General features: G+C 39.6%; 1 protein-coding gene across 4 annotated transcripts in view; it reads left to right on the forward strand.

Moving 5' to 3' along the window:
• The first annotated feature begins 2944 nt into the window (after positions 1-2944).
• Positions 2945-18915, forward strand: part of LOC101854884 (G protein-coupled receptor kinase 5) — a 34625-nt gene continuing 18654 nt past the window's right edge. For all 4 annotated transcript variants that reach the window (XM_035971132.1, XM_005103633.3, XM_005103634.3 and 1 more), the window contains exons 1-6: positions 2945-3129; positions 11278-11373; positions 12632-12744; positions 13100-13177; positions 15639-15742; positions 16233-16325. In XM_035971132.1, the coding sequence (XP_035827025.1) occupies positions 3078-3129; positions 11278-11373; positions 12632-12744; positions 13100-13177; positions 15639-15742; positions 16233-16325 (536 nt within the window). In that variant the 5' untranslated portion in view covers positions 2945-3077. The remainder of the gene's footprint in view (positions 3130-11277; positions 11374-12631; positions 12745-13099; positions 13178-15638; positions 15743-16232; positions 16326-18915) is intronic.

Below are 18915 nucleotides of genomic sequence, written 5' to 3' on the forward strand. Positions count from 1 at the left end.
TTTTTTTAAACAAGATACAAGAAGGCCATGAGATATGATCCTTGTTACTTTTGGCTAAAGTCCTCAAAAATTATAGGGGACCAAGCCTTATACCCTGATGAAGGCCTAGTATAAGTCGTCTCGCGCGTAGAAGACTACTGATAAGTCCTCTGATTGTTCAAATCCAAAAGTGTTTGTTTTGTGGAATGGAGTTATTTGCTGTTTTTGTTTCATTTTTTGGTTGTTGTTTTTTTTTTTTGGGGGGGGGGGGCACAAGGATGTTTCCTATTATTTTAATAAACAGTTTATGGACCCAGGGTATCAATTAATCCACATGAAATTGACTAAAACGAGGCCCGCTGTTTACACAACATTCTTGATGTACAGTCAAATAAATATACCCCCCACCCCCGCCTTTTTTTTAAACCGTAAACCAGAATTAATTTATATCATTGTAGGGAAACCAACGTTCGTATATATTTTTTTCTCCTTATAATACCACCATCCACAAACTGTCCAAATCGTACGTTCCTTATTAACCTACTGTAAATTTGCCCCGTCATACCGCCAGCGAACTGCATATATATGACCGTCACAGTAGGCCTAAACACCACGGCGCATGCGGCACCCTACATCGATGGCTCTTTTATAATCTCAGTCGCAAAAGCCAGGTATTCAACCTGCGATAACCTCAATACCAGGAGCGGTGCGCATCTAGGCTGGGGCTTCGATATATTCAATGGGGACTCAAGTTCAATTAACATCTACAGGTCGCTCAGCGACACAAGTCAAGAACTGATGGGGGTCGAGGAAAAAAAAATTAACAAAAAACTGTTCATATGCAGTAACCTTGATACAAAGCTTAACTTCTGATCCGGCAAACGATTTTGATTTAAATATAATATAGCTATGTCTGGGTTTGAATTTGTACACACACAAACATACACACACACACACACACACACACACATACATACATACGTACATACATACACATACACACACACGCACACCTACATGCACATAAAGAAAGAGAAAGAGGGAAGAGAGATAATATATTTTTAAGGGAGAGAGAGGGAGAGAGAGAGAGGGAGAGAGAGAGGGAGAGAGAAGGGGAGAGGGAGAGAGAGAAAGAAAGGGTGAGAGAGAGAAAGAGAGAGAGGGGGGGAGGGGGCAGTGCTTTTACCTGAGATCATATATGACAATGACAATATAATCTTTGTTCATATCGCAGGGAGAAAATGTGTCTTGGTCGTTAGCAATGGCAGTAGACGTTACAAGGGTTACTCACGCATATATGATATGCACAACAAGACAGGACATTATAGTAAATACGTTTATGTCTCACGTGCTCGGATACAACCCGATCTGCAAAGCATTCTCTCTCTCTCTCTCTCTCTCTCTCTCTCTCTCTCTCTCTCTCTCTCTCTCTCTCTCTCTCTCTCTCTCTCACTCACTGTTTCATTTGTAGCACTGCGTGTGTTTAGTAACCTCACTGCTGTTGGCACGAACGAATTTCTATATCTGTCTGTTCTCGCTTTTTAGGGAAATGTATCGTTTACTGCGGGTCGATAGTTGAAATTCCGATGTCAGTTGGGGGCTATTATGGTCACTAAGCATTATTTCCGCCTTTTTCAGAACGTTTGTATTGTGCAGATATTCAAAGAACTTAGGTCTCTACCATATATATATATTTCTTGATGCCTTTATTTATACGAGCGCGCAGGACACATTAAACATTTTCAGAGGGAAGAAAATTTTGAATTTTGCTCGGCTGACGGCCTTAACGATTTAGGACCAACAAGGGATCTTTAGCGCGCTCAACTTGCACGGGACCTCCGAGATTTTTCGCCCTTTCCGAGGAGGCTAGGAGTAGATCATACCTCATCAGGAGTGTGGTTGAAAGACAGCAGTTGGAGCCGAGGAGTAGTAGGCTACAGAAAGAGCCAGGAGCCCAGACAGAACATTAAGTCACAGAGCGGGAAAAGAAGCGAAAGGAGACATTTTTTAAGAAGAACATTTTCCGGCGCTATCCGGATTCGAACACGGGACCTATTGAATAAGAGGCGAACACCTTAACCTCCAGGCCACCAGAGCCCCAAAGAGAGAGAGAGAGAGAGAGAGAGAGAGAGAGAGAGAGAGACGTCGAATCAGCTCTTAACACATCATATTATGTACAAGTAAACCACCAACAAAAATACACAGGGCTACCGAACAGAGGAACCCCGTTGAAACACCAGCCCCGGTATTCCGCCAACTTAAAAAAATGCTCGCCCCAAGGCCGATATAAACGAGGGCTGGCTGTATAATAGTCTTTTAACTTATTGTAGCCTAGCCGTACACGTTTTACTAGAGCATCATTATGATTTAAATTCCAATTTACAAAAGAATTTCACGATTAAAACCCTTTCGGATCTTTTCATAATGATATTAGATCTATTAATTAGCGCTCGCGCTGCTAAACATCTACAGCTCCAAAACACGCGGAGAAAGGGATTATTTGTCTGAGGTGTGAAGAGTATAATACTGATTATAAGCCTTCATGCTAAGGTTAAAAATCATCATCATCATCATCATCATTATTTTATTTCTTTTTTTATCGAGATTCTTGAATGCTGAAAGAAAGAATTGGCCTACGAAATTTAATGTAGGCCTAGCCTTAGGCAAGCTAGATATGATTGAATGAGGCTGAACCAAAAGAAAAAGAGGGAAATACTACAAAGAAAGCAATCTAAGGCTCGGCTTACACTACAATATTGCAGTTTTAATTAGCGCTTGATCAAGACACTTTGACCAGTATAAAGGTTATTTCATAGAAGATATTCTGATTTTCAGGAATTTTATTGTAGGCCCTACGTGAAAAACACCGCAGTGAACTTTTCCCTATCTTCCTTCGATAGGCCTATTCATTAGTCTACCCGTGCGAATTTTATCCAATGAAAATCTCCGAAACCCGTAGTTCCTTGATGACGGCAGCCATATTGATGAGCTATCCCTAGTACCACACCCTTATAGTGAACCTGGTTGAGGGATTCATTGCAATTAGGGCCTGTAGCTGCTGCAGCCCTGTTGCATAGTTGAGCTATCCCGCAAACTAGATGGAGCTTGAAAATATTGTTGCCAATACAGTATATCTGAAAGCTCGCGAAGGTGAGTAATTTTGCATGTAGGTTATGTGTGTAGCTATCGTATCGCGTTCACTCGACTCTTCTGCTCATTTCGATTCCTCAGACTTTTTGTCTTCTCAGCCTTACTCAGCACTCATCAGTTGACAACAATCCGCTATCTGAAATTTAGGGGGGCAACACTTAAATATCATTTAACTTTCTGTTATATCTCTTTGCAAATGCAACCTCTGTACAGACATTGGGGATACATTACTGGTTCTGACGTATGACCGGCTTTCTATTGGAGTAACGGCAAGGCTAGGCCACCATTCGTTTGTGTTCATCAGTTCCGTTATAAGTTGTTGTATTTAGACTTGTATTGTGTGTGAGCACTGAATGAACAGTGCCAGTGCAGCGAGAACCCCGGTGTCAGTGGCTTGTGGCGCTGAGTAGACTGAGAGATAATGATAGACATTTATGTCCCGTCTGTTGCACCTAGAATGTTGGGCCTAAATCGGGGGTTGTTACTTAGCCTACTTATATGAGACTTATATTATTACTTCCTTGGCTTTGTTGATTGGAGATTGGAGAATAGGCATCTTTTCAGGCGATACAATGCCATAGACATAGCTACTCCTCCCTCCTCTCCAGATTCCATGAACGAAGGGTCTGCCTGCTGATCTTGCCAGTTATCAGCTGGTTGGATATTCTTCTAGCTTTTCCACACAGTACACAGGTTGCTGTCTCTCCCCGAACCTCTAGATTTAGAGACACCAGCTTCCCTAGTCTATCCATTCATGTGTGTGAAGTGGTGCCTTCATCCTTTCTGTGGTTGCTGAACCATGACCATGCTGTCAATGCTGCCTTGATGCTGATGGATCTAATTGCATGGTGCCAGCTAGCTTAGATCAGAGCTTTCTTTGCCTTGTTGAACTCCTGCCCCTGCATGACCAGGGCCGTACAATCCTTGTGAGTCTGCTGCTTTGTATTGCCTCTCGCCAGTCTGCATACATCATTTGTTTCTTCTCTTTTTCAAGGGTACTCATCGAGTCGGTTACGAGAATGGCAGACTGATACTGATACTCTGTCGTCTTAATCCAGTTAGGGACATCTGTTCGTGATGGCGTTCATCTCCATTATTAGTAATATTAGCAATGCCCACCGAGCGCGTTTTGTTCTGCCGATTTTTGGCCCCCCGTTTCGTGGGACGCACTAACGCAAAAGTTGTTGTCTTCAACTCGCTCTCATGCCGCTTCTTGTGAATGGATATGAATGAAACTTGGCAGCCAATCAGAAAAGAGGTAATCTCGTAGTATGCAGTTTGACAAGTTTGTACCCATCCAAGAAGTAGTCGATAATGTTTCTTGCGAAAGTGGTTGATGTGGTGCGCTTTGAAGTTTTTCGGAGCTGTGATTTGTCAAACTGATACGTTGTACACCATTTTTCTTTATTCCCTTAAAATTTCATGCTTCTGTGTTTAGCGGTTTTCGCGTCCTTAAAAATGTGGGAGTAACTTTAAATAGGGAAAAAGCGACATTGCCATTTGCGCGTGCTGGGTGAACGACCGGCTGCTGGGAAATTTCCACTGAGTGACGTCATCAGCCATCGGTCGCCTCGGGCGCTACAAACGAGGCCCCGCTTATGTGAATCGGAAAGGGGGGGAGGGATACTTGAAAACTAAACGGGGGCCTTGATAACTTGTGTTTTTGTTGCATTTTAGTCACAATACAATAGATGTAGTCATTTTTATTTGCTTGATTGCATGACAGAAGAATAGAAACAGAATAGCAAACATCTTGAGAAGTGGTATGGCATTGTGTTTGCGTTATGAAAGCCTATTCTCCCCTCTTGGGAAAGCACACACTTGGACTCGTCCTGTGTGCTCTGTTTGGAAAAGTGAGGCATTAAGATTGTTATTAAAGAGTATGGTACTTATTTAGTCCAGTCTGGGAAGATAGTCCTGTTTATACATTGTTATCGTTCACGCGTGCATGCGTGAGTGCGCGCGCGTGCATGTGTGTTTGTGTGTGTGCGTGAGAGAGCGAGAGAGAGGAAAGAGAGAGAGAGAGGAGAGAGAGAGAGAGAGAGAGAGACAGAGAGAGAGAGAGAGAGAGAGAGAGAGAGAGAGAGAGAGAGAGATATGTTACATTTATTGTATGAGTTGTAGCCTACTCATGCGAAATATTCCCATGACTTGTAAACTGTATTATCTGAACGCATCTTAATCTACCACACAATAGGACACTGTCCAACAATGGATATATACAGAGAGACGATCTTGTTTTCTAAACAAAGTATCATGCATGCTTTTACTAGTACAGAACTGGATTTATTAGACTAATAAATTCACCTCTCTACTTACATTTTTGTGACAAATTGATCCAGAGCATTGCTTGGCAAGGAGGAACCTTTTATGTTGCCAAGTTTCATTCAAATATAATGACTTTGGGAGAACATATATGACTGATAATCTTTGTAAATCTGTAAAGAACGCCACTTTTTTACCTGTTAATGTCTTTACAACTCAAAAGTATGACATATATATTAAAAATCTGACAGCATGACTAGATTCTGCATTAAAAAATGTGCTAGACTGCCAAGTTTCATTTACATATTCCAAGAAATAGGCGAGCTATGACAAATTATATTGTCTCAAAACGCAACGATAACCGCCACATTTTTACCTATAAACGTCTTCATAACTCAAAAAATAGGATAGTTATGAAAAATTTGAAAGCAGGACTAGATTCTGCACTAGAAAATGTACTGGGTTGCCAAGTTTCTTTTAAATACACTCTAAGAAATGCATGAGCAAGTTATGACGAATAATGTCTCAAAACTCACCAAAGAACGTCCCAGATTTTGGGTTCTTTTAATTTAAAGTGTACTAAAAATTAATTGATTAAAAAATGTAACTTATTTGTTTATTGATGGATTTCAAAATTTCAAAAAGTTCCATGCTCTGTGAAGATACAGCTACAAAATGCACCTATTTGCAAACACTTTTTGGCAAAAAAAGGTTTTTCGTGGTCATTGCTATCTCCATGCACATGCTGGACATGAGATACATTATAATATTATATTAGTGGAGCCTGACAGCTCTCTGTTTATGACCCTGTTTACATGGGCGCTGAGTGAAAGCCCATCCAGATTTTACCAGGGTTGGGTTGATTTAAATCAGGTAATCAGTTGATTTTTTTGATTTAAATCAACTTTAAAAAATCACTTTAAAAAAAATTTATTTTTATTCGGTTTTTACACATTTCAACATTCAGAATTCCTTTCCTTGGTTTCATAAAACATATATATGGTTCAGTAGACTAATATAATCATGCTTAAAAGTCTGATTTCCCCCCTTTTACTGTAAAATAATACAATTCTCAATTTACTTTTTTTTTCATAATTGAAAACCAGGGTTGGGTAAATCAGTTGATTTAAAAAAATTTAAATCAACTTGATTTTAAAAATAAAACTCAGTGATTTAAATCACTTTAAAAAAATGTTTTCTGTTTTTACATCTTAAACATTCAGAATTCCTTTCCTTGATTTTATAAAACAGATATAAGGTTTAGTAGACTAAAATTGCTTAAAAGTCTGCTTTCCCCCCCTGTCACTGGAAGTAGTAAAATAATACAGCATTCAATTTACTTTTTTTTCATAATTGAAATTAGCATTTTCTTTTTCTTTTTAGACAAACACAAGCGCGTGCTCACACACACACTGTAATAAAAATAAAATGCAAGTTTATCTATGCATAATTACCCCCCCCCCCTTCCTTTTAGACTGACATTTTCTTCATTTTTTGTCTGTAGCCATAATTCACTGATAGCAGATTAAGGCTTTCTAAAATTGCAGTGGCTTAAATTAATCATTAGTTAAAATAAAGACAATGCATTTTGCACTGAAAGAACATACTTTTAGCCACCAAAAATCCCAAACAGTGTCGACATTTTTAAAAAAATCAAAAAAATCCGATTAAAATAAAAAATATCGATTTTTTGATTTTTATCACCCAAAAAAAAAAATCACCAACCCTGGATTTGACATCACGCTGTACTGAACCATCTGTGAAGAAGACTACTTTGCCCTGTTCTCTGTTCTCTTCTATCAGTATCTCTAACTCAGCATTGGCTGACTCTCTCTGACCTCTCACGACATTCTCTGCGTAAGGTTGCTTCCACTCTCGTATACTGCCCCGGTTTGTCAGTGACGCTGACCCAAACGGATGTTTTGCACTTCACAGCATTTAGCCAAAGTCGCCGCTGCCTCTTCGTTCATTCAGTCCCTGCTTCTTCTTTCCCATCAAACATTTAACGTCTCTATCTCCCCTTCTTCTTTTTTATGTTGTTACTCTCTTGTAACACCTCTAATCTTCTGGCGCTCATATGACCTTATGCAGTTGCGAGTGCCGTAAAACCTCAACTAAAACTTAAAAAATTCAGTCCCTCTAAGCAGATGTGTGCGAGCAGTTCTTCCCACTTCGCCATGCAGTGGGTGCTGATCATCGGCGCTGACTCTCAAATACGCTTTCAGCTTAACGGTCTTGTGACGTTCTACCATTCCTGAGAGGTCAAGGAGAAAATGCATAGCCTGGCAGGGTGTGTCTCATGTGCACCCGAGAACAGTCCGCATACCTTCATTCTGAATTCTTTCAAGGCGTTTCAGCTGCGACGTTGACAAGGTGAGGAGACGGAGGACATAGTCTATCACAGACAGCACGAGAGTCTGGTATAGTATGGCTAAAATTCTCTGTGGCATTCTGCTACACACCTTGGTGTTCAGTGCTGTCAGACTTTTTCTGGCTCCTGTGATGATCATGGTTATGTGATCTTTACCTGAGAGTGATCTGTCAAAGGTGATCATGATACCTAGATACCTCAGTGAGTGCTCACTCTTCAGGACCCTGTCGTTGATGGTGACTGGGGGCATTTCTGCTTTGACAGCGTGATTGTTCTGCGAGCACCACAGCACACAGGTCTTGTCGGGCTGGAGTTTCCCATTGTGGTCTGCACAGTTAGCGGTTTCTTGCCGGTCCTTACCCTGTCTGTATACAAGGACATCATCCGCAAAGCTCAGCACACGTCCTGGGCCTTCCAGTTGTCCAGAAGTGATTCCAACTGTGTTTATGTTGAATAACACTGGTGAGAGTGATGATCCCAGTGGCAACCCGGGTGTGATGCTTGTTGGCGGTTTTGGCGGGTTTCCTACGCCTAACAAGCTCTGAATTGTGCACGGCAAGTGGTTGCTTCCATGATAAGGCTATGGCAAAGGTAATCGGTAGTTGGCCTACTTGAGGAAACAAGCGCCAAGCACTCATGAGTCATTTCCCAACCACATGTGGTTAGCCACCTAGGGCCTAGGTGATTTTATCGGCCTGCGAGAGGTCAGGGGGGAGTCCTTGACTCATGCGCTAGCAATGCCAATGAAAATTTAATTTTTCACTTTAGCCCTTTTTTATTTGGTATGAATTTTAAGAATCGGTTCATAAATAAATAAAAAAGTTATGGGGTTGTAAAGGTCGGCAAAATATGGATGGCCCACATATAGGAAAATACTCCTAAAAAGTGGACCACGCAGTAGCAGATTCTGTAAGAAAATCGACGATATCTCGGTAACTAATCGGAGTGTTAGAAAGAAACTTGGCTACCCGATGTGTTTTTGTGTGTAGAAATCATTTACTACCCATTTCGTAGTTATTTTGTTTTAATTAAAATTTTGGTGTACATATTACGATTTTGCGAAAAAGGGGTGTCGGGATGAGTCCATTTTATTTATAGCATCGTATCACAACATGGAATCTTTAAGAATATATGTCGGCAGCGTGACTAAATAATTGCAAAGCTTTTTATGATGACTTTAGGCCATGCCAACCGTAAAAGATAAGTTAATTCAATCTAGCATGCCGTACAATTAAAAATTCTTTTTCCCCGTTGAGACGCGAACACCCCGAGACGAGATAACCTCGCCTCGGAATACCCCCATTGCAAGGTAACAGGGAACAGAGAAAAAAACAACCTGATTCGCGCACCCGCCATTGCCCTATTTCAAGTGACCAATGAACGGGCCCGGAATAGTCATGCAATGATTTGTAGGTCACATACATTTGCCGCGAGAGTGGGGGGAAAATGGCCGGTCTCTGTGCGAAGCCGCTTTGGATAGGGGGGGTAGTCGTGCATTTATGATAGGGTCTTAACAAGTACTTGACACAGAATGTTCAAATTTGAGCACACTATTGAGGATAGATAGATCTATTACCATCTCAGCGTTGAAATTCAAACTCCATATAGTTTTCGGTGTACCCGATACGAAAGTGTTCCCGACATCAAAAGTATAGGTTAATTTATGTGTACGAACTTCAACGTCCACATATCGTTAGTTTGTCCTATTTTCTGATTGGTTGCTGAGTTTCATGTGGATTGGTTCGGAAATAGAACAGACCGAGGTTATTTTCTCAAAAACCAATTTTTCTGCATTTGAAGTTACAAACCTCCTATGTGGTTTGTGTGACATGCTTTAAATTTACACCATGTGTTTACTAGCATCAAATACTAATTTTGTCTCATTCATATGTATATATGGGGCAAAAAAAAATTTTAAACGATTTTTTTATGTTAGGGGAGAGCTTATAATTGCATAATATACATATGCATACACAAGTTTAAAAAAATCGTAAAAAATACAGCTATTCACTTAGTGAACTGAAAATCAGACAAAATGTGCATGATGTTAATGATAGTATGTGTGCCAACTTTCATGACTGTTGGGTGGATAACGAAAGAAAAATGTTCCATGGAAAACTAAAAAATCCAAGATGGCGGCTGTTTTTCCCCGTTTCCATGGCAACCAAAGCATTTTTCGAAAAACGAAATGTATCACATGTGAAGAAAATCTCTGTGGGGTATGGTTATCACAAGTAAGTAGATGGGAAGTTACCCGTCTAGCTTTTAGTTTTCACTGTAGACCTTGGCCTTAACAGGTGAATAATAAAAAAAAACTCCTGCACACTGTATTCTAGAAAATTCCTGAATAAAAACACTTATAAAAATCCCAGTCTATGGTTTCTACAGATTTGTAAATGTTTACAGCTTGGGCATTGCTTTTAGAAGCAAGTATGTCCTTTTTTCTAATTGCAATAGTATACTTATTGAACATTAATGAACGTGTGTTTAGGGAATCTTTAGTGCAAAAAAATGTGTTCATTATAAAATTATTTTTTTGTCAGAAGTTTTTCCTCTAAAAAGTGTCATTGGCGAGCTTTGATGTAGGCCATATATGCTAATGCAAAATGTATGCGAAAAGTGGGAAGTGCTGTGAACAATCACATTTTCCGCGTGATGGAGATTTTTAGTATTTTATATACATTTTTGAAGAAAAGTTTTTTAATCGGGCCTCAATTGTTGTGGAAAAATATGATTAAGTTAAGACAAATTGATATAAACTGCTGTGCAAAGTATGGGTGACATTGGTTCTCCCGTAAAAGATATTTAAGGATAAGTTGTGCTTATGGTGGTGGTGGTTGGTTGTAATATAAGTATCTTATATTCATTAAGTTTTGTTTGTGGCATATTATTTGATTGCACACATAATCTTTGTTTAGTCGTAGTAAGCTTTCAGTCTCTCAGTGACCCTCAAATCTTTTGGATATATTTTTTGTTGATTTTTATCTTTCTTTAGAAGGATAATTGTCTCCCGCCCGGGGCGGTGCCACTGACTGAAGTGTCTTTAGGCCATTCCCAAAGGGGGGGGACATTTCTCGTTCTAGTGCACAGTAGAATTGTAAATGGGCTGATCTAACAATGTCATGCTCATAACTGTGCCTGAACTACAACATGGAACTGCTGTTTTTTCTTTCCTAATCCTTATTCTCGTCAATTTCCTCTACTTCTTTTGTATGTTAGTCACACTCTTGTGACCCACTATTTCCGGGTGCCTTGATAGTCGAAGCAGACTTTGTGCTGCTGAAGCTAGAGAGGTGAACAGAGTAAGTCTGATTCCCTGTAAGGACTTCTCTGTTGACGTCCACCCCTTGGCGCTCATATGACCTTATGCAGTTGTGAGTGCCGTAAAACCTCTACAAAAAAAAAAGAAGGATAATTGTTATTGAGTGTTGTGCTACTACACATCCATTGAAGCGAGAAATGAATTGTGTACCTTTTCCTGAGTGATGATTTTATCGTTTTGCATTTTCCAGGTGGAGGAGGCAAACGAAAAGGAAAAAGCAAAAAATGGAAGCAGATATTATCATTCCCGCACATCTCACAGTGTGCCGATATAAAGAACAAAATCAGTAAGTACAGAGAAATGTAGTGATAGAAAATTAGTATTATTGTGTTATGACCCATAAATTGAAATATTGTGCAGAGAAAAGACAATTGGTACCTGTTTTGAAACCTCTGTTTCAATATGTAAAGATTTGAATGGTAGGGATAAATTATGCTGAAAAATAATAAGGTACGCCTTTCATACCTGAAGATCTTTGTTTGATACTGCCAGCTTTCCTTTCCTTTGTGGGTTAGAATGGCTGATGAGGTCATTATTTCAACAGAATTGGTAAGGTCCAGTGCCAACACTGCTCAAGACTAAAAGAATTTTTAAAAAACCCTCAGTTTGGAAACTTGTTAGTCTGGACAAATATTTTATGGATCTGGAAAGATTGGGATTGATTTTGATGGAATTTGCTCTTAGACAATAGAATGACGAGAAATGTTCTTGTGGTTTGTTAAATTAAGGATCCCCCATTGCTTGTTTAAATAAAAACGTTTGCCAGCTTGGCATGTCTCCCAACAGTGTGAATGTAACTCGGAATTAGTCTCAGAAGAAAAAATTTCATACTTTTTTAAAGGAAGATATGAGATTGCCTCACTTTCCTCAGGAACATTAGAAACAACTCTTGGGTTCATGCATCTACCATAATGGTGGATGTGTTTATGGTAGATGCTAGAACCGAAGAGTTGTTTCGAATGGTCCTGAGGGTTCGTGCATGTGGCTTGTTATATCTCTTAGACATAGAGACAGATGTGATACTTTAGTCCTTCCCATTCTCCCAGCCTGGCTACATTATAATTGTACCTTCGTGAACAATATTTCTTCAGTTGAGTACAATGATCATCAGGTCAGTGTTTTTCTCTAAGATACCAGACCCTTTTGATATGACATATTTGTTTTTGTATTGCTTGGTACTTGAAGATGTAATTAAACTATTCCATATAATGCACTAGGTTTGTCAAAAAGGCATTGAAATAGTGAATTGAAAATCACATAAGTAATAATGATAGGATTAGAAAAGAAATTATCTTTATCTTCACTGATGCCATAGATATGGTAAATGCTCTTTTGGCCCTTTTTCTATTTTCTGTTATTCTGTTTTGCACATTGAATATTTTCACTTGTGCCTTCTGATTGTTTCCACTGATTCTTTGATACATTCCCTGACACCTTATCTTGTGTCTGTCCCTTGGGATTGGTGCTGCACTGATCATAGGAGCAGTATGTAATGTAATTGATCTTTTTTTTGTTTTGTATTAATGTCACATTTGTTTTTTCAGATCACGAATTCACTTTCATGTTTGACCACCAGCCTCTAGGCCGTCATCTCTTCATAGAATTTTGCAACACAAAAGAACCTTATCAGCGCTCAATAGGATTCTTAAATGCTGTGGTGGGTCCTCTTTTTTTTTGGTCACAGTTCGGCCATTCGTTGTAGTTTGTATTAATTTAGTCTTCTATTTTAAAATATAGTCACGCTGAGCTTTATTGCATGTCCCCAATATTGAATAGTGTAGAAAATATAATTTTGGTCCAAGAGCATGTTTGATTGTTTCTATTTTTTGTTGTAAATTTTACAAATATATTATATAATCTAGTTCTCACTTTTCACTTCCAACTGTTAAATTTGCGGACTTGTCTGTGTTGTATTATATAAAAGCGGTAGTATCCCGCATTATTAGTTTGCACCTCATCATGTTTAAATCTTAGCAAAATAAGAAATTAATCTTGTGTGTTTTTTCTTACAGCAAGAGTATGAAATCACTCCAGAAGAAAAAAGGCAAACAAAAGCAGAGGAGATCTTGGAGAAGTATTTGCAACCTGATGTAAGTTATTAGAATCCCCCTTTTTTCTGACTCTGGTCTGTCTTATGGCTTTGTTTTTTCTCAGGGGGGGAAGGTGTGTGGAGTTGAAATATTTTAGACCTGCCACTTATCCCGATTTAATCGGGACATCCCAATTTTTTCCCCAAGTCTCGAACATCTCGATTTCGATTGTGTGTCCCCCTTTTTTAAATTCTTTCTCTGGTGCTGGATTTTAAAAAAAACTTACCCTGCCTTCTTCTCTGTTGGGGTAAGCACCCATTGAACTTTTTGTCAGCAGGAGCTCGGAGCTTTATTTTCCAAAATTTTAGTGCCGGATTTAGTAGTTGACTCACCGCAAGTAGTGTTGGATCTTTGCTTGCATTTGTTATCTCAACTATAATTAAATAGTGTCTATCTTGCATTCCTACTTAGGATATTCTCAAGATGTACTTCTGCTTTTGTTACCACTGGGAATTCTCCGATGATGGTCCTGGGAACTGTTACAATTGCTACTTACTAATGATCATTATTAGTCGTAGTTCTACTGTTACTTTAAAAAAAATAATATTCATCCTAGTTTTGGTTATGAAGACCCGTTAGGAAAACGTGTTTCAATCGTTTGTTTGCATCACGTGACGTGACTTGGAAGTGTGAGTTCCGCATGTGTCGAGGACCGTCTGTTGACAGGGTCAACATAAGTTCCTGCACACTGGTTTAAGCGTCTTTTGGGACTTAATATGGGGGGGGGGGAGGGGTAGACTTTTTGACTTAGAGATTGATGTTATAATTCAGGATTTAAAAAGATTATGATAAAATGCACACTCAAGCACACACAGAGGGTTATTTAAGGATACCCCTGGAAAAATATATTAAGTCCGTCCGGACAACACCACATGGACAACTTGTCGACCCCATTACACAGAAACTAAGTGACGAATTGTCCTGATTTTTTGCTTGTGCCTCTGAATTTAAAAAAACCTTTAAAATCTCGATTTTCGGGCATATGCAAATATAAAGAGGTGTTTTCTATATAATCATTAGTATTTAATTACGGTTTGCGCCGGGATTTTTTATGAGACCAAGAACGGTAGTCAATTGCTAGTTTTTTGTTTGTTCAAATCTATTTTCTTTTTTTTTTTGTTTACCTGACTGCGTGCGCTGCAAGACTTGAGTTGTTTTTAGTCCAGCAGTTAGTGGGTGACAGTGGGTTTATTTTGATTGACTCATTGTGATGTACAATGAGTAAAATTTCTTTTATATCTTCTGTTATTGAGATTGCGCGTTTCAATTTGCTGTTGCTTTTTCATTAATTACCATGGTTAGATCACTTGATTTACAAACCTCCAAAACGTTGCCTTAAAACCGCTGAACTATTTCTTCATAGAAGCTAATCGAGGCCATCTCTTTTATTCTATAACAATCTCGAAAAAAGGACAGGACATGTAATGTACGTGTAAGGGGGGGGGGCCCCCCCTAAAACCCCCAATGGGGGGGGGGGGGGGGGTGTCCAGTGACATGCCCATTAGCACTTCAAATATAGCACTCTGTTGACACCTGTTTTTGGGTTTTGACCAAACTGTATCCCCCCCCCCCCCCTGAAATTTCTAGTTTATCCCCTGCAACTACACTACCCTGAATTGTTGTGGTCTCGGTAGCATAGTGGTTAGGCTACCGGACTCGTAATCGTGAGATTGCAAGTTCGGCAGTTCAAGCCTCAGCTCGGTCCGACGTTGTACCTGTGTCCTTGGGAAAGGTACTTTACACGAACTTCCCACTTGGCGCGGTCCTATCGGAGACGGACGTTAAACTAGGAGGTCTCGCCCCTTAAATAACCTAATAGTGTTGATAGGGGGGGGGGGGTGCGTTAAACGTATACCATTTCACCATTTTAAAAAAAAATGGTTTTAGCATAGTACGGTGCTTGCTATAAAATGTGTGCGGTGTTGAGTTTAGTGAACAATTAGTTATTTATGTTTATATAGACAGCACCTCTTTATTTTTGTCGCATATGCATGAAAATCGAGATTTTTTAGGTCTTTTAGAATTCAGAGGTGCATGCAAAAAATCAGAGATTCGCCACTTAGATTCGGTGTATTGAGGTCGACAAGCTGTCCATTGGTGTTGTCTGAACTATAAGTCAGATTGGCAGTAACCTTGGTGATTTGGTGATAGTTTCAATTTTCTTTTTGTGAGATCCTGACTTTCGTTTTCATAGCGTGGCAGGTTGGAATAATTTATCTTGTACATAATTCTCTGCTGTGAACATTTTTTTTTCAGTACCCTTTGTTTCAGGCCTTTGTTCTTCAAGTGAATTTTTATGAAGTCACGAAATCTTTTTAAGTTTTGCGGGAAAAAAATATGCACCTTTTGGACAATTCATACCTGTTAAAGGTTGTTTAATTTTTAGATGTATTTTGTATTTCTGGAATTTGAAAAGATTTTTATGTTATTGACCTTTCTCTTTTATGTAATCTTTGTGCAGTCTGAAAGCTACGTGACTCATGTAAATGGCAATCAAGTCTCTGAGATAAAAGATATTATGGGCCAGAACAAGTCTTGTAAAGCTTTATTTGATGACTGTGCCAAGTAAGTAGTAGCTTTGTCTTCGTAATGTTGCCTTTGTATATTTTGTGTTTGTCTCAGCACGAAAATGTTCGCTTAGTGTAGTTAATTTTTTTTGTTTGTTCAGACCTGCACATGTGAAAAAGATAACTGTTCTTATTTTTCATAATCATACTTACAGATGTTCAAGAATATTGGGTTCCTATTTTAAATGCTTTATGTAATTAATTATAAATTATTTTTAAAAAATGGAAATGTAAAGAACATGTGCTATCTTTTTTATGCAGTTAGATTTTTAAAGTACAATTTCAAGTTTTGTGAAAACAAATTAGAATTACCATTTCCAGTGTTTCTGTTTATTGTCTTCTTCTGTCCTTGTTTAATATGTTGACACGTTTCTTTCGGTAGTAATGACATGTAAATTAGAAAAATGGACTTCCTTTCACTTTATTTTTCAACGAAAGAGGATACCTTCTTACATATATTTTTGTCTTTTTTGCTATGAATATTTCAGGCTTGTTAGAGAGTACTTGAGCAAAGAACCTTTTCAAGAATTTCTTGCCAGTATGTACTTCAAGAGATTCATGCAGTGGAAATGGTTAGAAGCGTAAGTATTTGCTGTTGTGCATGACATTGATAGAGAGATAAAAGTTAAGTCGTTAGTAATAACAATGGAATTACCAGATATCATGGTTTATATATAGCTTGCACTGATGTGACGCAGGTTGACTTGGCTGAAAATGGTTTTTGTTATTTTTCTATGAAGAAAATTTTTCCTGGCTTGTTTAGGATTATATAGATTTAGATATCTTACCAAATAACACATATTGTAAAGATCAGTCATTTCCTGACATTTCGGTGTATAATACACTTCTGTGACATTTTGATCTTAATGGGTTTTTAAAAAAATGCCACTGATCAGAATTTCGTCAAGGGAAAAAAACCAAACAAATTCTGATCTAAACTCTGAGTACCTAAAAAATTAATGTATACTCTTCGAAAAAGGTAGGGAATGCTTGTATCAATTTAAATAAAAAGAGACCAAAGAAACGAAAACAAGTCTGGATTTTTACAGAAAGTTATTTAATATCTTAAAAAAATGTACAGTAGTCTCCGCCTAAGATCCCGCCGCTTACGATCCCGGTTCGCTTAAGATCCCGTTGTTTTAGGAAAACAGAATTTTTACTATACAAAAGCCACCCCTAAGATCCCGCTCTGATGGTCTACATTCGGCTAAGATCCCGCATTTCAGATCATAATTTGCTAAACAAAAACCCGGGCGGGCACAGCCGATCAACCAAGAGTGAAAAGTTGAGATCAATAAACTGTCCGTCTCGTCAAAGATCAGCCACTATCGTGAATGTGATCACATACACGTAGTAAAACTCGATGAAGCGATACAATGTTTGCCCCAGACGGGATCACACCGGGGTGTGAACTGACCGACGCGTTTGTTTTCCCCACGCATCGCACTCACATCTGAGCTCTCCCCCTAAACTTGCATCACTCGCTGGGTGGGTAGGGCCTACAAGTTCGCTCCTGGCAGGATCACATCGAACCGTGAACTCTTCCTTGACCATTGCAGCAGTTGTCTCTAATCCCGAATTTGCGAGACAGACTGAATTTTAATTGGTGTGTCCCCGACGTAATGGTGTGTAACGACAAAGGCGGTTTGGAGGGAGGGGGGGGGGGGGGGGGGGGCTCGGTCAGAGATGGAAAGCTATACATTTTTGACAGGTAAAGAGGAGGGGCAATTGGATAATCGTAGATCCTGAAACTCATGATAGGATAATAAGTGGAAATGGCACGCCTCATCCCACTATGCACCGTGATAGGTCATCAACGTTAACCACTCTTTGCTCGCCATATGCCATAAACCCACCAAGAGGGAACGCCAGTTCATCTTAGAGTGGAGGGAGACCATTTTACCGTTATTGAGCCTTAACATGGTTCACCATAGATCTTCCCTGGGTTCGTCTGTTAAGATCCCGGTTCGCCTAAGATCCCGCATTTCCTTGCTCCCGAGCACCGGGATCTTAGGCGGAGACTACTGTAATAATAATAAGAAATATTATAGCAAATCCACTCCAACAACAATATGTACGATGGAAATGGGAACCCTTGAGAATTAAAAACCACTAAATAAAAGTTTAAATACAAGGCTCAGTAATTTGTCTGTCCTGTATTATTAGCAAAACACTCTCTGCACGTATTGTTCATAGACCTACCAAGTTTGTCAGGAACACATGGAATAGCATTCCACTTTTGTGAAAGATTGTGAAGGAGTTGGTCAAGAGTTCCTATTGGCGGGTAATTTTCCTGAACACGGCACCCTAGCTTGTGCCATAAATATTCAATTGGGTTTAGATCCGAGCTATTTACAGGTTAAGGCAGTTTGCTAATTTAATTTTGAGCATTGAAATCGTTAATATGAGCACGGTGTGGCCCGGTGTTGTCGTCCTGGAAGATTGCACCAGTACCAATCAGCTGCAGCCGCAGGATCACTAGAGGTTGTACAATCTCATCACAATAGTGAATGGCATTGAGGTTACCCTGAATGTGGTAGAGAGGGGTCCTATTGTGAAGAAATCACACCCCACACCTTCACAGAACCTCCCCCATAGCTGGCTCTTTCCACAATGCAGTTGTCTTGAAAGTGCTGTCCATGACATCTCCACACCCGAATGCGGCTCCAACTGGAATCTCGACTCATCTGTGAAGAGGACCTGACCCCAGTCTGCTAGTGTCCACCTTTGATGCAGTGCACTCCACATTCAGTGTGCTTCTTGATGGTCTTGGGTGAGCCGATGTCTGTGGACGGGAGTGCAGCTCAAATTCATTGCAGGCGATTGATTTGTAACAGTTTGAGTGCTGACATTTGTGTGAGTAGCTTACTGAGACGCTACCGGATGAAGCTAGCTGTTGTTTGGGTTACAACAGCTTGGCATCGGATGAATCGGTCCTCCCTGGCAGTGGTTGACATGGGCCTCCCAGACTGACAGTGTTTGTCAGCACTTCCGGTTTGTTGGTTCTGGTCTTGTAGTCTGCTGACTACTGAAGGTGAAACAGTATTCGAGCCACCTCCCTCAAGGAAACACCATCTTGGAGCAAACCAATAGCCCTTCTTCTGTCATGCGAATTCAATTTTCTCCTAATCATACTGTTGGGTGATTAAATTTTTGACTCTCTGCTAGGGC

This window comes from Aplysia californica, unplaced genomic scaffold, assembly GCF_000002075.1.
Source record: "Aplysia californica isolate F4 #8 unplaced genomic scaffold, AplCal3.0 scaffold00383, whole genome shotgun sequence".
In the NCBI taxonomy this organism is placed as follows: domain Eukaryota; kingdom Metazoa; phylum Mollusca; class Gastropoda; order Aplysiida; family Aplysiidae; genus Aplysia; species Aplysia californica.